General features: G+C 44.9%; 1 protein-coding gene across 1 annotated transcript in view; it reads right to left on the bottom strand.

The window, feature by feature from the left end:
* Positions 1 to 2,065: 2,065 nt before the first annotated feature.
* grb10b (growth factor receptor-bound protein 10b) overlaps positions 2,066 to 22,208 on the bottom strand; it is a 70,379-nt gene continuing 50,236 nt past the window's right edge. The window contains exons 7-18 of the mRNA XM_056602818.1: positions 18,912 to 19,068; positions 12,639 to 12,754; positions 11,805 to 11,879; positions 10,281 to 10,416; positions 9,834 to 9,946; positions 9,167 to 9,265; positions 8,647 to 8,724; positions 8,270 to 8,386; positions 7,697 to 7,763; positions 7,498 to 7,585; positions 6,863 to 6,956; positions 2,066 to 6,469 (exon numbers count right to left, since the gene is read on the bottom strand). Of these exons, the coding sequence (XP_056458793.1) occupies positions 6,323 to 6,469; positions 6,863 to 6,956; positions 7,498 to 7,585; positions 7,697 to 7,763; positions 8,270 to 8,386; positions 8,647 to 8,724; positions 9,167 to 9,265; positions 9,834 to 9,946; positions 10,281 to 10,416; positions 11,805 to 11,879; positions 12,639 to 12,754; positions 18,912 to 19,068 (1,287 nt within the window). The 3' untranslated portion in view covers positions 2,066 to 6,322. The remainder of the gene's footprint in view (positions 6,470 to 6,862; positions 6,957 to 7,497; positions 7,586 to 7,696; positions 7,764 to 8,269; positions 8,387 to 8,646; positions 8,725 to 9,166; positions 9,266 to 9,833; positions 9,947 to 10,280; positions 10,417 to 11,804; positions 11,880 to 12,638; positions 12,755 to 18,911; positions 19,069 to 22,208) is intronic.

Raw genomic sequence — 22,208 nt, 5'->3', positions numbered from 1 at the left:
CAGGTTTTAAAATAAAATAAATAAAAAAAACAAAAAGGGGGGTCGCCAGTCGTCACCAGGGAATTTTGGGGGGTCGCCAGGGGAGAAGTTTGAGAACCACTGTTCTACCTAACTTAAACTTTGTGTTTGAGTTTAGTCGTGACATACATATTGATGACCTCAAGAATTCTAACTGATGATTGTGGGCTTACGGCATGTCAAAGGTATGTGTATTATGTGATATTTAATCATTTGTAATTTAAATATAGTACTGTAATGATAATAGTAGGTCTACTCTCAAGGACACACGGGTACGGCTGTGTTTGAACAACATTTGCCATCTAGTTATTACAGGAAGAGCAATGGTTTGCTGATACACTGTGAGCAAAATCCTGTAACTGATGCACTGTAAGTTATGCTTTTTTGATCAATGGATGTCAGCGGACAGTCCATTGCTCTTCCTGCGATACCTGTGATGGTGAACGTTAAGAATGGATTTGACCCTGAATTTGTGAGGTTGAATTCTCTATATTGATTGGGAGGTTGTAGATGGGAGATGCCTTGCCTGGAAGGAAGAGCAGCTCAGTCATGTCCAGATTGAGCTTCAGGTGGTGAAGCACGCAGATATTGTTCCTGCTACCTTGGTTTCTGAGCATGCAAAGGACAGAATTAGTGGTGTGTGATCTGCATAGCGTTGGTAGAAAAAGCCACGTGAATGAACTACAGAGTGAAGAGGATGGGACCAAGAACAGAACCCTGAGGGACCCCAGTCGTAAGAATACAAGGTACAGACACAGATTATTCCCAGGTAACCCTGCAAAGGCAATCTGTGCAGTCAGGATGTGAATAGGGAGTTCAAAGCCTGAGATTCCCAGTTCTTCAAGAGTGGAGAGGTGGATCTAGTGGTTTACTGTTTCAAAGGCTCCTGAAAGGTCCAGTGGAATGTCAGCGGAAGAAATGGTGCCTGTTCTTGCAGGGTGCATATATTATGCACCCATTTCCCCCCCTGACCCTCTGGACGTTGCTGGTGAATGACTCCCTCCATTGCATGCATCACTTCTTATTGGCCGACATGGGGTCACCTGATGATTAGGAGTTGATGTGACATACCTCTAGCCTGGTCCTACCAGACCATCGTACTTCATTTCATTTGTACAGGAGGTCTGGAACTGCCCAATTGCCAAACGTTCACTCAATTGGAGGCGGGTGTTTGTTGAAGTTTTAAAATGATTGGATCTGCCCAGTGCCACTCTGGATCTGCCATAACCAATCGCATAGCGTTTGGTCGTGACGTATGTCATGCGACGGGACCGGCTCCTTCACCACTAACGGAGCCAGCTGGAAATCTAACTTTTCCTGAACCCGGTGGGGAGAAGCGCCACAACATCATGGCCACCAACAAATCTCAGCAAAGCTTGTTCTTGCTCCGGCTTTAATTGATCGACTTTCGGCATCGATCCCAAAGCAGACCGAATAGCTTCTCTCGTTTCCTTCTCCATTGTCTTCCTCTGACTACAACTGAAACTGGTGCGCAACCTAGACGTCATCGTTCTCAGCCACTCCCTCTGTTCGCTGGTTGGATCGCCAAAAATCTGGCTTCCAAGAAACGCATTCATATGAAGCAGACCCAGACCTAGTACTGAAGTGAAATGAAAATGGAGCGGAAGTAGGTAGGCGGGCGGTGCCAGGCTAACATACCTCTAATAATAGACTGAAATGAAGGGGCGTTAACATGGGAGCTAGCAGCTCCGCCCCAGAATGATTTAAAAATGCATGGTAAATTGACTAGAACCTTTATCAATTGACTAGAACATCAATCCTTGGAGGATGTCTTATTGTGTACGTATATTTTGGAGATCAAGCGGGAAGGAACAGAATGGCATTGTTCCACAAAGTATTCAAATATGAAAGAGCTGCATCCTGTGTAGCTCTGTTTGATCAAGATTGGTTTTGTGATATGTCAACAGGGGAAGGATACATTTATATTTGCCATTGGGTTCAGCCTTCACTACTTTGCCATAACAAGAAGTTTCAAGCGTTTTACTAACAACCTAATTGCCCCGACAAGCAGGTTATTTTGCCTTCCTCATAAACGGATGCACGCACACAAACACACAAATAGCCTTATAGGCATGTCATCCTTGTAATAAAACACAGGATTGATATTTTTATAGCAATGTATTAATGTTTTATTCTAATTACAATGAACAGAATATATCAGTCCCTTATTTATACAAAAATACCTGAAACAGTTACAATTAGGATGTATAAGCCATTCAACTATGTACAGGTTGAAACAAAGCACACCATGTATACATGAGTTTCCTCTTACCAATAGAAGTTATCGTCTTATGTTTTGCATTCCCTGAAATAAATCATACATATTATCTCATTTATACAGCGAGTAAATCTCACTTTGTGACAGTGTTAAATCCAAAGACACACACAAGTATAGGATAGGGGTAATTTCATCGCAATTTACTTTCCTAAGCACAATGTTCCTTAAAAAAATCAACAGCCCAAAAACCTGACATGAGTGTGTTAATTAAAATGTCACAAGTTTGGCAGATATATATATTTTTGTGATTCCATACACCTGGTAAAGTAAGGTTAAGTTGTTACCACATGACATTTGTGTATGGGTGGGCGTTCTCGTTGTACCCTATACACATCCACACATCTTTCCACTTCCATAGGTGCAAACTACTTGCTCACATGGAAGTTTGTTGTTAAGTTGAATATAGTATTTCGTTCACTTCCATGATTGCACATATCCATGTTGCCATAGAGGGCTTTCTTTTGAGGGGATGCTCAGCACACATATAGGCTGTTAGCTGTCGTCGAGTTTGGAACAGTTAAACCTCCAGCAGGAAAACAAAAAAATACATCTCCATCATTCATCCATCTACAATCCTTAAATCAAAGGCCTCAGAAACATGATGGACCAGTTTTCCAATTTTGCTGTAATTTTTTATAACTTGCTAAGTTAACCCTGAGGAAATAATGTACTTATGTTCCTCGCAAATGAATATCCACATACCTATTCCTCCTCATGTATTTATTTTTATTTTTCTGCCATTCAATTTAAGTCAGTGCAATCTCCTGATAATTGGGCCTTTTTTTTGTCTTTTTAGATATATAAAAGTGTGCCTTGGCAATTCTTAGTCAGTGTAGCTGGGGCCAAGCTACACTCTGTCCTTTAACTTGTTCAGGGACTCTGCAGTTCAGTCTCAATGACACACAGCCCATGAGTAGGCTACTGGGTGGAGATGGAGAAAGAAGAAAATCCATGACTGACATTCAATGTTGAATTTCTTTGCACCATAACAAGTCCTCGGAAAACGGGAAAAAATATATTGTTTTTATTTCAAATGAAAAAAGAATCAACGTTGTAATTTGTGTATGTATAACTTCACATTGCCACATTGGTGTTTGAATACACAAACATAAAAAAAAAAAAAAATAATCGTATGGGCCATCAACAACATGTCAATGGCCAAAAAAAAACGCTGTAAGAAAAGAAAAAGGTTCAAGTCATCACTATTAATGAAAAATAAATAAACGTCGCTGAAACAATACTTACTTTAAACTGATTTGATTCATTACATTTGAGTTAAATAATAGTGACACAACATATCTATATAGCTTAAGAGAACCCGTGGACTGTTTAACAAATCAAACAAAGTGAAGAATCTTTCTTAATGTTGCATCACAGGGAAAATAAAACCGTGAAAAACACATACAAAACCACCTGTTATGATGGGAAACCAATCTGGTGCAATTTTAACACACTATACTCAATAACAGGTGAGTTATGTAAATTATTTTGTAGAATTACGACATGTAAATTAACATTTGTAATTAAGACCGATTTTATATTTTGTTTTGCTATGTAATGGCAATTTGGGTTGACCACTCTGTTAAAAGATAAATTAATCTGATTCAAAACTGATAATGCCAAATCTTTAACCAGGATATATTTTCTAAAAGGCTTTGTTGAATAAAAATCATCAGCAGTAGATAGATATATGAAATTATCTTTGCATTAACAAGCCAAGCACAAGGTACTATGTAATTGTAGTTCTGTACTACCGTGTAGGGCCCATATTTTACATGGATATTCAGTATTGGTTTATATCAGGCTGTACAGCGAGTTTGAACTACACCAACATAGTATCCTGTGGGAAGAACAAGGATGTATAATGTATGATTATGTTTGTTAACGGACCAAACCAAGGGTATGAACAAGGTGTGACTTTTTGTGAGGCCATACCTACAATAATCTATAAATACCTTCATAATACATGATAACAAGTGATTAATGCATTGTAAGAGTTACTTGCAGCTTACAATGGCTGAAGGCATTATCAATAACCGCTCCATTAAATATGATATAAAGTGCAACATGATGTATATAACTAAATTAATTAAAAAGACGTATAGCAATAATTATGATGTATTATAAGTTATGAAGGTGTTTATATAGAAATGCAAGTTTGGGCTACAGTCAAAGTCTCACAAAAAAGATTTGGGCAAATGAAACACCTTCACTGATTCTAATAAACAGAGTCATGATAAAGTGTAATGTGTATGGCATTGCCCTTTTGACTACATTCCAGTGCACTCCCATGGTGTCAGAGACGATTAATTTGTCACATTATCCTTTTTTTTGTTACTCGAGTTCCCTAGATGGACATTGGCTCAAAACTCCAATAAAAATAAATCTGGTTGACTAATGACTTTAAGTATACGGTTGTCTTAATCAAGTTGGACATGGATCCAGTTGTACTTCTAATAGTTCAAAGTTCTTCTGTGTTCTCTGAAGGGGGAAAGCGCTACTAACAACAATGGCATGGTGTTAATAGAGTGGAACGATGGGCGGAGACAGTATTCCCAGTCCTCCTCGGTTATTCAACTCCACCGAGTTACACTTGGAGCATTGGGTTAACCTTTTACAAAAAGGGAAATCTAGTGGTTATCCTTCCTGGTCAGCCTGGGGCTTAACAGTAACCAGCAAGGCTAAATATTGGTTTACTTAATACCTTGAGGAAAATCCACTGCACTTCAAGCCAAACCTCATAGAGTGACCTTGTTTGACTGTATAACATCACAATGCATAACAGAGGTATCTTGGTATTGACAGAAGAACGAAAAAATAACTAGCTTTATCACGGTGTTGAAATAACCTGAATAAAATGCTCTACCATTTTCTTGTGAACGGGCGATGTGGAAGACTTAAGGCCCTGTTATTTGTTATCTCAGGGAACATGAGCTGTGCAGTAAACCAATGTAGAATGGCGGCTGATCTTGGTAGCCCATCACGTAAACAGAAAGCCTACAGAGTGACAATGAGACGCAAAACAACGGAAAGACAAGCAAGAATAAGCAGTGGCAGAAAAACATCCTGTGTGGTCGGAGCAATCATCTTTGAAGGTGAACCACTATGAGCACTTTTAAGATCTTGATCAAATAACACCTCTTATTGTGCACTGCTGTTGTCCATGTTCCCTTTTTCAGGTTTGTGTGATATTATAAATGGTTTCAAAAACTTGTCACGCATTCATCCTCTCGTGAGGGTTACGGACCTCGGCAGGGATTAAAATGGCATAACTTCAATGACACCAAAACCTCTAGGTTTTCCCCGTTGTAAAATAGATCTTGCATGTCCTTACATGTATTCGACCTCAGAGGGCGATGTTGTACGGTGCTATCAAGTGACTTGCCGGTAACAGGACCGAGGATAGATACAGCCATGAGTGATGCCAAAAAGCATGCTCTAGATTAAGGAGTGCAAATAAGAGATATGCTAAATGATGCTAAACATTAACATCTATCGGTGGTGGGATTAAAAAAATAATGTTACAGAAGAAAACAGCAACCTGCTGATTGTTCAGTTAACAGATAAACCTGTGTTCGCAGTGGCAACACAATGCCTAATTGCGAGTGACCAGTTTATTGGTTGATTGTATTTATGGGGGATTGAACGATTATGTGACAGCATTTAAACAAAATAAAATAAAATGGCAGATTCATCTGGTCCATTATGTCCATAAAAGCTCCTTGCGTTCCTGTTCGTCTTCCTTGCACCTGATTGGATGTGTTGAGCGCCTTGATTTGTCCATCCAACCGTAACGACCAACCCACAAAACCACCCGAAATTAGCTCAGCAGTCTCCAGCAGAGTCCGTCGTAAAAAATATCAAGAAAAACAACAAACGGAAGCATCAGTTCATTCACCCGCTTCTCCAGACGAGAAAAATGTATACGAAAAAACCGACACAAAACGAGAGGGAAAAATGACGTTGTGAGCGGTGGTGGGGGATGTGTCAGGGAGTTGGAAGAGGTCATAAGGCCACAAAGGTGCACGGGTGTCTCAGTTTGCAAGGCAACACCCCTTTGTTGAGCTGGTAGAACTCCACCAACTGGATCAGGTCAGTGAACTTGGTCGAGCCGTCGTCAAGGCTGAAGAAGATCTGTCCGTCCTCTTCACACTTTGGTCATTTGGGATGAAGGGCAAAACCAGATGAAGGGTGAGACCAGATGATGCAACAGACAGGATGAGGGGAGAGACCAGATGAATGGTGGTCAGGAATGAAGGAGAACATGAAGTTGGAGAGGAAGGGAGAGAGAGAGGACACATTTTGATTAATATAAATTATTTATGTTGAAAATAACCCTCCAGGCTCATTGAGATGGCTTTTTTCCTTATGAATTTTTTTAACTTCAAATTGGTTATCATGTTAACTAAATACAGAATGATTCCAATGCTTAACACCCACAACAAGTTATGACCCTTCAAACAACATTATCCCATATTTTCTGTTAAATTCAAGCCAACATAAGTATGTGTTATATAATCAATGACAGAACCGAGTGGTGCCTACCGGTAGTATCTGGAAATGTTTGATTTTCTGATGATGGCACAGTGTGAGTACAAACGCCTTGGGGTTGCTCTGACTGACCCTCAGCAGAAACAACCTGCAGGAAGAGAGCAGGGAAATTCAGAACAAACTCATTCACTCAACAGTTTAAGGAACAAAAGCTTTCATCTCTGTTTGCACAGGTCTCCTCTCCAGATGTGGAGGAGGGGCCGTGGTCATTTTATTGCTCTTTCATTCAGCCTACTTTAAGGACTGACTTTCCATGGTTGTCCATTTATCTACATCTATATACATATAATCACACATAAAAACACTAAAATAAGTAAAATACTGCTATGTTGTTGAGGCGTCCATCGCTCGCTCGCTTTAACCGGCGCCGCCACCATGACAACCAATTTTTTTTTTTTACTCTTGTGTACTGTACAATAGGATGTGATAAAAGTGATTCTGATTCTGATTCAGTGTTTAATAAAATAAATAAATAAATAATAAATAATAATAAGCAAGAAAAAAAGCATACAAGAATCTATCGTCGCGCTTCATTGTTTTTCCTTGAGGTAGCGATACCACACTATATGCTATTTAAAAATAATAAAAAATAACGTACACCATTATCATTTAATAAAAAGCCCACTGACCCGTCCACTTGTCCCTGCTGGTGGATGATGCGGTGCGACTCCTCCCTGGTTATCCGGCCGTGGAACCACAGCTGCGCCACGTGGATCACTGCTCATTCAGAAAACACAGGCATCTCGTTCAACCACGTTGTTTAGCATTGAGCCCACACAGGAGGGCACATCCTTCAAAGGGTTACAGTCGTTAACGTATCGCACCTACCTGAGCTTAGTGAAGAGTGGTGGAGAGGACTGTGGCAGCCCAGCACGTTCAATCGTTGACTCCTCTTCTGAGAGGGATGCGACGGACACACACACACACACACACACACACACACACACACACACACACACACACACACACACACACACACACACAAAGAGAAACACACAAACACACACAGAAGCTGATGAGAATCAATTCAAATAACTTTAGGAACTTCAGATGTGAATGGATACCAGGATGCACTGAAGAATGTTATTTGATATGCAGACATATTTGCATGAATTAGTCTCATTGTACTAACACTATTGACTATTAATATTTTAAATATGCATATATATTGTTGAATTGTCTATTTTCAATCAATTTCAAGAACTTTTGGTCAGCACATTAGCACGTTGACCAACTAACATCTACACCATAGTCATATTCTAGATTCAAAGGCTTCTAAAACCTAAATAATTGAAATATGGCCTGCATACTTCCGAGACAGTGTTTCTTTGCATTTGTCTAGTTTCAGTTAAGCACAAGGAAGGTACTAGGAAATGATTAAACTACTGTGTAGCTTCTCACCCTCCATGCGTGTCCCTCTTCCATGGCGGCGCTTTGAGCTTCTAGAGGGTTCTTGATCACCCTGCCTATTCTCCCTGAGAAGTCCATGGCCACCAGGGAGTTTTCCGACACACTCCGCTAGGGGGCAGCAGAGAGACACGGTAGGTTTGACTGTCAGGCAACAGACCGCAATGTGGCTATGTGGTTCACTTGTCACTGACACGTTGATGAAGTGTATTCACAAAACCGTCACAAACACGTGTATTCAACATGCAGGTTGTATAAAAAAAATAAACATACTATGTTTTGTTTTTGTCAAAGTTACAGTTGGTTATTCTCGGCATCATCACATAGCTATTTTATCAATGACCCGTGACTTGGGGGGGGGGGTGACTTACCACTGGGGCTGAGAAGTGTGATAGCAAAGTTTTCCTCTGTTGGGGAATCTTATAGTTCTGGTACAAAATGATTCCGTACTGTAAAGGAAACAGAGACACATGATGGATGAACAAAACTGTCCTCGATTCCTTCTTAGATGTACTTTGGAGTGAGCTGAGGTTTTTGACTCATTTGAGAAAGGCAGTGCATATTTATGGATTAATTTATTATGATAGGGTTAGTTTGCCACATAGCATGTCCATTGCCCATAAATGTAAAAAAATATCCTTTAAACATCGGTTAGCCTAGCATCCCCACTTGAACCATCTGTACCGCCTGCACCAAACCAAGCAGTAGTATCAGACAAACCACTCATCCAAGACCGTGTGACTACACGACACCCGAATCAAGCAGGGGCGTTCCTTCTTATCATTGAGAGGTGGACAAAACTACGGATGTGATTGTTAACGGTCAACGTTGCTGACGTTCCGCTAAGGCCCGGGCCCGCAGGCCGATCGTGGCTGCCGTCCTCAGGCGTACCTTAAAGAGTCTGAAGGCGGTCATCCAGCAGGTACGACTCTGTTCGTCCTCGGCACACAGTATCCTCAGTTCTTTCAGCTCCGCCCTGCCTTTGTTGGCCTGGGGATTCACAAGGGTTGGCCAGGGTTAGCTACTGAGCGGCCCTGCTGGCATATAGAGGCATATAGTGTGTCTCAAAGTGTCATGTGGCAACCACTGCAGGGATGGCTGCCTTGGAGTAGAATAGAATGAACATCCAAGCCTATTGTGGGGTTTTTCTTTCATGGCACAATCAGTATAAAGGCGTGAGCAGGGAGTCGCCTGCAGGAGTTGCTCAATGCAGTCTGACTGGCTTCCGGTGACGGCCTTCACGATTTTTCAACATCGATTTGGTTTTCCATTTAAACGTTAGCATTTTGTTTATGCATGTCTCACTCCATTTTGAACACATTCTCTTCTGTGACACAATATATATATATATATACATAAATATGTATAAATATCTATGCATATAGATCCATTTCGAGATGTAGATCTAGATATTTATGCATCAATCTATATCTACATCTATAAATACATCGTCCAACTGCTTTTCATTTTAAATGTGGACTACAGTTAGTGACTTAACGTGAAACAGCTTCCCCGTGAACTATTGACTCTGCCTTGCGTGCCGTTGCAGCCGTCATACCTTGATGCAGAACTCGTAGTCCGTGGGCGTGGCGTGCTGCTTCTTGGCCGGGACCACGGTGAAGATGTTGCTGTCCTCCAGGTCTGCCAGTAACTGGAGATGCCTCGGCTCCTGCGGGCGGGAGGTAATGAATATGTTAGGCCGCCAGAGCAACAGGTAGAGCAGGTAGAGCCGTCCAAAAGGGACACGTTCAGGATCGATCCGGGAGGGGGGGGTTTTAAAAGGGGAGGGCGGGGTAGGCCGATGCCAGACACACGGCTCGGACACGCAGTTTCCTTTGAGACAAAGATTTACGGGAGAGAAGGAAGCACGAATTGAGACACACTAAAGAACAACCTTTGAGTTGTTTATTCATGGCACACAGACATTTGAGGAGTCGTCGGTTGAAACATGCACGATCCATCAATCAAGCGCACACTTAAGCTGAGCTCAGCGTCAGGGGTTACCTTGAGGTTCCTTTCGTGGAGCAGTAGAGGCCTGAGCGCCGCAGGAACATGTAGAGCTTCTTCCACGACTTCCTCCCCACCTCCTTCACGTACAGATGGCCCTGGATCTCTGGGTAGCTGCTTGCCGCCAACAAATTCTGAAAAAAAAAACAATTTTAGCTCCATGCCCTGAGGTAGAAAAGCTTCTGATGCCCATTTTTTGTGTCTCGAGTCATAAAACCAGTGATGAAACGTTTTTTACCCTTAACACAGAACTTGCTCGGTTCAACAAGTTAATGCGACTGTATTTATGAGTACAGCAGTAACAGTAGAACAGTACGACTGTCAGATCTGTTTTTACAGAGGGCTTGAGACTAATCTTTTCTGGTCTTTAGACATAGATAGATACATGTCTTCTTCCAAGCTCATCCGAGCACATCTCTAATAAATGTGAGGGGGAAAGAAACAGAGTATTTCACATTTTGATGTGTGAAATCATGTGTCAGGAAAGAGATATCCACTGCCTGAGGCACGCCTATATCTGAAGTGCTTGAAACAAAAAGTCCTTGAAAGCACGATAGAAGGCCTTCAGAAGCGTCTGCTCTCAAGCCCACGGAAAACACAATCGCATTCTAGCGGCGGGGAAGTCGCGCCGTCACGTTTTCGTGATCACACCCTCGACGCCTGCGCTGTTCAGTACAACCATTCGCCTAATTACTGTTTCGATTGTGTGCCTTGACCCCGTGTGCCTTTCTGAAATGCGTGACAGTCACGACACCCGACCGACGAAACCTTAACCAAGCAACTCGCTAAACGCCGCTCCGCTCCGTGTCATGCTCCGGTCATGTATCACATGACCCCGGTGGCGCCACTCGAGTTAACCACGAGGAAACGGTCCCGGGTGCCCCGCCCTCTATCCACACGGCGCCCCGCTGCGCACGAGACGCTCACGGCACGCAGTGCCTCACGGCACTGCTCCTTCAGACGTTGTTTTCTCTGCCGTCGACGCCCCGGGCCCCTTGTGCGTGACAGGGGAAGAGGCGTGTTTGCGCTCCACAAACACACACTGACAGACGGACACACAGACAGACACGCAGACGTCATGTGTCTGAGGCAGGGATAACGAGGGGTTATTAAGCCACCGCCCGTCGCGCCGATGTCGCCGCCACCCCCCCCCCCCGGGGGGTCAGAGGTACTGGAATGTGGCCGCGCCACCGCGGTGTGTGTGCCGTGTCTCCGACGCCAAGCCACGTTTTAGCATGCGACCGAGAAAGACGAGACGAGGTCAACAAATGTTTCATGTTTCAATGTTTCAACAAATGTTTACCAACCGGTGTCGCTCCCGGGCATCTGGCTGTCAGTGTGTGTGTGTGTGTGTGTGTGTGTGTGTGTGTGTGTGTGTGTGTGTGTGTGTGTGTGTGTGTGTGTGTGTGTGTGTGTGTGTGTGTGTGTGTGTGTGTGTGTGTGTGTGTGTGTGTGTGTGGGTGGGTGTGTGTGTGTGTGTGTGGGGGTGCATGTGTGTGCATGTGTGTATGTGGGTGTGTACCTGCAGAAGTAGAGACGGTGGAATTGTGCCGTTGGTTTCCTGGCACCATGCAACCATGTGCTCCGGGAAAAACGTCTGTTGGGAGAGAGACAGAGAAAAAGAGAAAGAGAGAGAGAGAGAGAGAGAGAGAGAGAGAGAGAGAGAGAGAGAGAGAGAGAGAGAGAGAGTCACACAGACAACAGAGACACATCGAAAAAAAGCAAGAGAGAGAAAGATACAGAGAAAGAGAGAGATACATAGATACAGAGAATCGAGTGACAGGGAGAGAGAGGCAGCGAAAAAGAGAGGAGAAAAAAAGGAGAGAGAGAGAGAATGACAAGGGAGCAGAGAACGAGAGCCAAAGGGAGAATAAATGTATAGTTAGTGGTTTAGCGGCTGACATGCCAAAGCATCAGTGCCGCAGACAGTCCCGATATTTCATCAGAACGAAACTGAGATGATGACACTAAACACTGACAGACGGACCGGCGCATTCTGACACGGAACGTTCCATCTCCTCTTTTATGGAAATGAGCAGGCTGCCATCGCTGTACCCTGAAACTCGTGACTGGCAGCTTTGGTGACTCCAAAATGCATTTGTCATCGCACAACAATTATTCCACACTTAAAGGACCTTGCCAGCTGGTTTTGGTCAAGCCCTAAAAATAAAACAAAAAAAACTGCTGCCGCCATAAGGCTTTCCTTTCAAATGTAATAATTAATGAGTTAAAATACAAGTAGCACAAAGCCGTTGAATGCATGAGCAGACAGGGTTTGCTATGTGGTGCCCTCCATGGTATCCCACGCGTTATTAAAGATAGGACACAAGGCCAGGGCTGAGAGATGTCCTCATACCGTAGGGTTTCTGAAGAATTCATATTTGGCGTAGTTCTTCCTGAAGAGGAACCTGCTTTCACTGTTCATGGACGCCTGCACCTGAACCACCAACTCATGGTCCTCGAGACAACGCTCTGCAGAGAGAGACAGAGAGAGAGACAGAGAGAGAGAGAGAGAGAGAGAGAGAGAGAGAGAGAGAGAGAGAGAGAGAGAGAGAGAGAGAGAGAGAGAGAGAGAGAGACAGAGACAGAGACAGAGAGACACAGAGAGAGAGAGAGAGAGACACAGAGAGAGAGACAGAGATAGAGAGAGAGAGAGACAGAGAGAGAGAGAGAGAGAGAGAGAGAGAGAGAGAGAGAGAGAGACAGAGAGAGAGAGAGAGAGAGAGAGACACACAGAGAGAGAGAGAGAGACACAGAGAGAGAGACAGAGAGAGAAACACAGAGAGAGAGACAGAGAGAGAGAGAATGAGAGAGAGAGAACACAAAATGAAGAGAGAGTGAGACATTTAGGGCAGGGAATGAATTAAGCCAGAGACCATACTGTAAACATTTTGAAGCTGACACCATCCAACGCATGTGTCAGAGGAGAGAGATGAGGAATGATCGTCCTCCCTCTCCCAGGCACAGCGTCTTGCAGCTCAAATCTTTAAGTGGTTGCAGCATTGGGATGCCCTTCCACATGTGGTACTGCTCGTTCCCTTTAAACTAATAAACGGAAACATTATTGTGTTTGCAAAACCTCGAAGACCCTTTAAAGATCCAAGGAAAAGTCACATATTGTCAGTGTTTGTGATCCATAGCCGTCACCACTAAAAAGTTTCCATTCAATGTGATTGGGCTCCGCCGCCCTGTTGACAAGTATGAAAAAAACACAGCCAACCCATTCTCTACATTGGACTCAATAACAATGTCTACTATAAACTCGTGATTCACATTTTCCATACACTGCAATTTAATAATACTATAACAGGATTAAATAGGTAAAGGTTCAAGCCAATATAAAATAATACAATACAGAAAATTCAAGTCACATTGCTAGACGTCATGCGTATACATTATTTAATGATGTTATGGTTAACCCTAACCCTATTAAATGCATAAATTAGTACCTGAGTACGTACGAACTTGAAGAGGTCATGAACACCATGAGCAAATGGTTACTAGCCCATTAGTTAACTGTTTATTAACAGTTCGTTTATTATGAGTTAATGCATATTAATGCATTAACTAATTCATTATTGCACACTTATATTTCTGAAGTGTCCCATTTGATTTCAACACCATCACTGGCCTCCGTGATGAATCACATGTGTACACCTCTTCCCACGGAGACGCTCGGCGAACACTGAGTCTCCCAAGGTAAATCATCCGTGTTATCTCACTTAATCTGTTTGTTTCTGGCATAATCTTCACCTGTCACGAACGTTTGTAAGGTCTGTCTCACTTGCATTCATTTTACTCTGAAATAACATAAATGGAACTTTAGATGTCTGGATAAGCAGCACAGCAGTCAGGAAGCTATTTAAAGCAATAATAAACTGTGTATTCAGTATATTTATGTAAAGCATTTTGAAAATTTGCATGCACGATAAAGCATACCAAAAAAATTGCCTTTCCCTCTGGGCTAAGCCCTCCCATATTTCAGAAACCTAGAAAAGACCCTCCAGCCTTCTTACTATCCTGGCTTCCAGGAGTCTCTGTCTCTCTCTCCCCATTTCCTTTCCTCACCCTTAATTTTCGCTCTCACTCCCTCTGCCATGTTCCTCCATCTAGCACCTACTGGCATGACTCTGCAGGTTTGCCTCTCTCTCTCCTCTCTCTCTCTCTCTCATCTCCTCTCTCTCTCCCTCTCCCTCTCTCTCTCCTCTCTCTCTCTCTCATCGCTCGCTCGCTGACCCCTCACTGACTCTGACTCTTCCTGGGTGACCTCCATGGACTGTTCATCTTACAGGGCTCCCACTTGTGGAGGTCAGTGGATCACCACTCCAACAGGGGACCATGGTGATATCCCTCTCTCCCCCGTCTCCCTCTCTCCCCCGTCTCCCCCTCCCCCCCCTCTCCCCCCCCCCCCACGCAGGCCAGGAATAGCTCTGCTCTCTCCATTCTGCCTGCATTGTTGAGCTATTTCTGGACGCCATGCCTCCACCACGCGTGTCCCCACACCGACCACAGCACACATCTCTCATGATGGAATATATTATGGGATGCAGTGACCATGTTGCCCACCGTCAGACAAACACAAGCCCACACACATGCGTGCATGGACATTGTGCGCGTGCCTATTCACACGTGTGTGTGCGCGCATGTACGTGTGTGCATGCATGCGGATGCATGCATGCACACACGTACATGCACACACGTACATGCTCGCACACGTCATACACATAGGAATAGGTACGCTCACATGTCCACAACACGCACGCGCACACAGTTTTCAGGGATGTGTATTGAGCCAGAAACCTTTCATATGGTCGCAGTATATTACTGTTATCCGTTTTTTAATACAGTAATATCACACAATGTTACAAGCTGAGGGAAGTAAAGACAGAAGTAAAAAAAAAAAAAAAAAAAAGATTGAAAGCTAGCCAGTATTAGAGAGAGTATCACGTGTTTACATGAGCGCACTTCACGCCAGTTCTGATCAACGCGTCGTCACCTGAACCTGAGAATAACCCCGACGCGTGTGCGCGCTAAATCGTACCTACTAAACCGCTCAACACTCAGCAAAGCCGTTCCACTCCTGGACTTGGAAGGTAGACGGCTTTGAGCGCAGGTGCTAACAGAATAAGGGCTTCAGCTGAATATATCTCGCTCAGGGCCCCAAAAACAACGGATGATGTCACACGCAGACTCCCTTCAGCCAACCCCCCCCCCCCTTCCATCCCCACGAGCCAAACCTCAGCTGCTGCCACTGGTTGCATTAGTGCCGAATCACTGCTAAAATATTCATATGCTATAACATGGAATTGAATAGCAGAGCAGACCCCACACCAGCCCGTTTATATCCACCCTCCCCCCATTCCAGGGAAACGCCTGTTATTTACTTTTATACCTCTTATTTTATTATTTATTATTTTACTAGGCTATATTTTAAATAAAACAAAGTCACACTTGCTCTCACACATCTGTTAAATGTACAGACACGAGACAGAGCACAGACCTGACTTGTCTCCCTTAAGTGCTTTATAATAGGACCTCGCTCCCAAGGGCGGGGGCTAGGGGGGGCGAAGTCCACCCCCCCCCCCCCCCCACACACACACACTTTGAAAGGGATCCAGCCTTTAACGTTTTTACGGCCTTCACGGCCAATGGAAAGGCCTGATTTACCAGCCCTCATTGTGGAGTGGCTTAACCATAGTTCAGCCGCTGAGTTTCCCTATGTTAACCGTTGCCCAACCATATCTTCATGCATGGAGATGGAGCCAGTATGAGACAATAACGCAAAATGTATAGCTTGGCTTGAAATAGGATAAATAGTTAGAGAATATCAATTCACAATAGAAAAGTATGAAACTGAGAGTGAAACCAAACATAACGCAGCTATTAAAGCAAACTTCTTAATCCATATCTCCTCCCTTTTGAATACAATGCAATGCTCTACTAAACAGTTCTAAACACAACATACTGACGGTCTGTCATGGTAACAGATCAAATCAGTATTATCTAGTTTAGGCAATAGCACTTTTGGCATCTGATGGCACCGGGCAGTCTAAAATCATCAATGATTATGAACTGCTTTATATGATTAATTTGTGTTGTTGTCACCGAAATCCACTGTGCCACTTAACACAAATGAGTGATACGAAGCAGTTAAAAACAGGAAAACCGTTTCCCCAAGAACATAGATCCACAGACACAGAGGCCTGTTACACCTGGCACTAGCATGCGTTTTAGCAGATATCAATCGGATAACTCAAAAATGCAACACATTTCATTTCCACCTGGCATGAGCACTACTCTCCTTTGTCCAGATCGATATCAGGCATTGCACGCTGACCGTCCAAATCCACAACGGAGCGTTACTCGCCTGTGCGTCAGTTATCCCGCAGAAAATAATGCATCCAAAGCGCCCGAAACCCCGAGTTCCCTGAAACCATCTCAGTATCCAGAGTGGCTTACGTCACTCGTATCTCCTGCTAACTTAACTACTTAACAGCCTCTCGCCTAAAGAGATAGCTGTTTAGATCGCCCCCATCCATCACCTCCATCGCACTACCCCTGGTCCCTGGGGGGGGGGAGGGGGGGGGGGATTACAGGGAAGCCGATCAATGGCATTCCACTGCTTTACCATACGGAGGAGAGCAGAAGTAGACAGAGGTCTTCTTTTGCTTTGGGTGTCACCGTGTTGTCTCTCGTTTTTTTTTACTTCTGCATCTGTATCTTAGACCTCTGGGAGTTCATCTGCTTCATGGAAGTGTTTGTTAGGCCTATTTTACTTTGACATTTCTTATAATGAATGGTGATATTGGCATGTATCACTTCTTCTGGTGCTTTCACTGTGTGCAGATCAGCCTGTATTTACTTTGGCTGTCGGCGATAACTAATTATTAAACGTAACGTCGCAGGTATTATCCATGCAATTATAATGAGGATGACACACAGCAACGAGGTCACACTCTCCCACTCAGTGTGGCAGATTTCTCGGCGGATGAGAGATAGGGTCTTCATGCAGCAACACCCTCCCCATTACCGCGCAAAGGAACGCATGATGATAATAGTATTTATTTAGATTAAAACTATCACAAAGCCTTGAGCTAAGTCTTTCACATGCAGATAAAAACTTTTGTTTCTGCTTAGGCTTTTCGGGTGAGGTGATTAAAAAAAATATAGTACCGGGAACGTTCATGAATTATCACAGCGAATAATGACCACAGCAGCTTCCACAGCAGCACTATCTTTGGTCATAGAAAGCTATCCCAGAGATATATACTGGACAAAAGTAGTGGGAGGGATAGTGTGGGAAGAAAGATGCTATGACGTACGTTTGTGAAGCTGGTCATCCTGATAAAACAAGCATGTTTGCACGGAGAGAGAGAATGCAAGAGAGAGAAAGGGCGAGCAAGGGAACAAGACAGAGACAGAGAGAGAGATAAAGAGAGAGAGTGCAAGGGAGAGAAAGGGAGAGAGAGAGAGACGGAAAGAAGAGGAAGAATACATGAACAAGGAAGGAGAGGCGTCAACTTGAAAATTGCAAGAGAGAGAAAAGGGGAGAGAGAGATAGATAATTCGGAATAGAATAGGGCTTATAGGCAGAATATTGCATAATGGCTCCTATCCTTCATCTATTTATAGGCTCCTTACTGAAATGTATGGCAATTGCGTAATTATGCATGCTGACATAAAGTGATGCAGAGGCATCACTTAATATCAACAGCAGTCATCTTGTCTAATTCATGGCTTTGGCCCCAACCAATACAAGTGATGCAAGCTGGCTTCAGCTGGCTGCCCCAGGGGTCTGCTGAGTCTCAATAGGCCCCAGTGCTTAATTGCGGCCCCCTGATTGGTTAGGAAGGCCTTCACACTCTCCCTTTATGACTCCAGCAGGGATGGCCTCCCTATGCATACTCTGCCACCCAGCATCACACTTAACAGTCACCATTAACCAGCGTCTTGCCTGGCCCTGGTTGTGAGATGGCAAACAAGACCATCAGATACAATAAAGTACCTTGTGCCCACTCTATACCCACCATTTCTTACAATACTGCATCGTAGACATCGAGTCATTAGATATTAGCGTTTCCTGCACTATCTTGCCTGGAGCTATAGTTTCTGGAGCACATACCAATACGAAGTCGGTAGCACGGTCGCGGTTAGGCACATGAATCTAAATGTCATGCTCTAGATTATCAGACTTTGTGTCTCTATATTCGTAGTCTCCAAACTTGGAAGCACGTGCCAGCACTGACCCAAGGCAGAGCCGAGTGAGAATGCACTTTGTGTGCTGAATGGATGCCTGTGAGAACACTTCACCACCTGTATGCTTAAGGAAATATTGTGCGTCACAGCCCAACATCCTACTGTACCTGTATGTGTGTTTGTGTTTGTGTGCGTGTGCGTGTGCGTGTGCGTGTGTGTGTGTGTGTGTGTGTGTCGGCCCACATGTCATGTGTACAATGCAAGTGTACGTGCCTTTTAATATATGCATGCATGCATAGCAAATGAAAGTGCCAAATTCGTGTGTATGTGTGTGCACGCACAGTGTGGTTTTCTGTCCAGGCGGGGGGGGGGGTTGACGGTGGGGTGTGTGGGTGGGGGGCGGGAGGAGTGGGGGGGGGTGACTGCCACTTACCTAGGCCCAGTAGGGGGTGGTGCTCAACAAGCGCCCAACTGTTGTCGTCCACACAATGGCTCTTATACACCAGGAGCTGGCACAGGTCCCTGGCCGTCATGTCGGCCGGGATCTCCACCACTTTGCCCATGCCGTCCTCGCTGAAGATCTTCACGATCTGCATGGCAGGAGGGCGGGGAGCACCAGACCAGAGGGGAGAGAGAGGAAGAGGTCAGGAATCCGGACTGAGGAACGCGACCGGCGGTCTTAGTGGCCGTGCCCGCCTTTCCAAAAATCAATAAATACGTCGCGGGGAGGAGAGTCAAGCGAGGGAATGCCAGCTGTGCTCGACTTGCTGAAGGGCGTGTGCGTTGTGAAGATTACTTTTTGTTGTTTGTGTTTTTTGGTTGTTACTAAATCGATGGTGGCCGACACTTGATTTTACAACGTGGCACTTTTGATTTACACAGCCCAAAAGGCAGCGGGACAGCAGCCAATCATGCTCAACGTCTATCATATCGTGCTTCGGGTGTGCTATGTAGCGGTATGCGGCAAGCCCCCTTGTACTTACAGCAGCACTGCTGTATAGAAACACGGAGACACTTGACACAATGTAGCAATTGTGGCGCTAGAATTCAAAGGCAAGCACTTCTCCTCGGGTGTGATTCGGCTGTAATGTACAGCTGGGCAAACATGGCGCCCGGTAGAGGCTCACACAGCCGTTGACATAGTGAGGAGTCGTCAATGTGTGCCTCATGAGGTCATGGACTGTGAAGGCGGATGCACAATCCCCTTATGTGTTCACTCAGATAATGAGCAATAAAAAAGTGTTCAAGTGATTCTATTTGAGTTTAAATCAAACACTTATTTATTTGGAATTCAAAACATAAAAAAAAAAATAAGTGTTTCAATTTCACAGCTAAAAATATAGTTTGTGTTCAGCGGGGATCGGATTATGGCCATATTTACTTCTCACGGAGTTCCAACTGTGGGTTTTTGTTGCATAATTCATCATCTGCTTCCAATTTGTTAGACAGTATGTGTGCGTGCACGCCATTCACAACCATGGGGTGAGGGCACAACACATCGGCACACACTCAGCGGCACATAGACACATTCAGAGACGCAGACACGCACACATCCTCACACAGACACATGCACATACTACACACACACACACACACCCTCACACAGGCACACCACACACAAACAGAACACACACACACACACGCGCGCAAACACACACACACAAACACAAACAGACACACACAGACATGCATATACATACACCGACACACACACACACACACACACCACACACACACACACACACACACACACACACACACAACACCACACACACACACACACACACACACACACACACACACACACACTACATACGTGCATTATACGAAAGCAGTGCATGAGATAGTGATGGGAGGAGTCTCACCAACATATCTGATTCTTCAGTACTTCATATTTCTGAGTGACATCGGCTTTCTGGAGGAAAATGACTCACGTCAGAATGTGTAGACACAACCCAGCCAGCAGTGGAGAACCACAAACATCATGCGAATAAAAGCCCTGAGTATTTACCTCCGGGCCCTTATGGTCGAGGTAAAAGCCCCGGCATCTGGCATGTGCCTTAAGAAATAGCCTTGTTTAAATTGCTCTCAGTCTTCTCAAGTTGCCAACTTGTCATGCTAGGTCATCCTATGTCACATTATTGCTGTGACATACGCAGGGGAACACAACTGCAACTCACACTCATCAGTTGAGGGCTTGTGTAGTTACAGGCAGGTTAAAATATACACCTAGATATATAGACTGTATCTAGAGTATATCTATACATACAAACGAGCAAGACGAAAACCATAACTTTAGCCTCCACCGGATCATAGCATAGTCCGAGTAGCGTAGCCCCGATAGCCACGCGCGCCGCAGAACGTTTAGCCGGTAGCGATGAGCCGCTATGATCCGTCCCTCTGGAGACGGTTTTACAGTTTGGGCCGTGACAGTTGGTACAGAACGCCGGCCCTTAGCCGAACGGTCGGCCTGTGTCACACCGACTCTAGCAGCGACAAACCACCAAACCCAAGGTTCGCCGGCTTGACTTTGAGAAGGAAAACCACCAGACCTTTCACTTCCTTCCACATCTCCCCTGCTCGGATGATAGGCTAGCCATGTTCAGTCGCCAAGACGGCCTTGTACGCGTCCCGGAAAAAGACAAATATGGGGAGACGGAGGAGAGAGGGACAGAAAGACAGAGACGGAAGAGAGCGAGGAGCGAGAGAGAGAGAGAGCGGGAGATTTAGGAAGAGGAATCGAGCGGTCTTACCTCAACTGCTGCAAAAATAGCAGCAGTCAGGAGAACATGAAGGCATTTTCTGTAATCTTCTCTTGCTGGAGCGAGCTCCCTTTTCCCCCACGCACACTCACCACAGTTGCTAAGACAGGACCCCCCCCCCCTGCGCAGCCCACTCCCTCCACAGCTGACACCAGCCAACAGAGGAAGGAAAAGACTCAATGTAAAATCCAGTTCTGGTTGGGAGGGAGGACGGGAAGCAACGTAGGGCACCTGACAGCAGCAGCAGCGATGCTACCTGTCACACATAGCCTGGAGTAAGTTCCTCCTCAACTCTACTCGGAGACACTCTGTGTTTTAGCGTGCCGGCTGCGCTGTGGTGACCTGGGAAACCGTTCCGACGCGAACGAGACAGCCCAAAGTGTCAGCTGGAAAGAGAGGAGCGGTGGCTACCGGTGGCTAGGGTACAGTACAGCAGAGAGCTCCTTGTGCCGGTTGTGTCTGACAACTCTGTCTTTCTCCACTCTCTCTCCCTCTCTCTAGTCTCGGTTTCTATTCCTCTCTCTCTCTCTCCCCTCCCTCTCCTTCTCGCTCTACTCATCTCTCTTTCCCCCTCGCTCTGTGTTCTGTGTGTCTCTCTCCCTCCCCTCCCTCCCTCCCTCCTCACAAAGGGTTACAGCCTCAGCCACGGGCTCCCAGGCACAGTGAATCAAACCACACGCTCACCGACCATCATAAGGCTGCAGCAGGCTGATGTAATCATTCCCACACAGACCTAAGCACTCAGACCCGGCGCGCCACGCACACCACACACAGGCACACACCACACACACCCAGGCATTCCCATACACACAGGCAAAATACCACATATACAGCCACATACACACAGGCAAAACCACACACACACAAACACACTCAAGTGTACACAAGCAGGGAGGCACCACTATACAGACGCACAGTCATGCAAAGACACACAGGCTACTTTTTCAGGCGGCTCTCGCGAAGATCTC

Source organism: Gadus chalcogrammus, chromosome 11 (genome assembly GCF_026213295.1).
Source record: "Gadus chalcogrammus isolate NIFS_2021 chromosome 11, NIFS_Gcha_1.0, whole genome shotgun sequence".
NCBI lineage: Eukaryota > Metazoa > Chordata > Actinopteri > Gadiformes > Gadidae > Gadus > Gadus chalcogrammus.
This window is presented reverse-complemented; position numbering and strand designations above follow the sequence as displayed.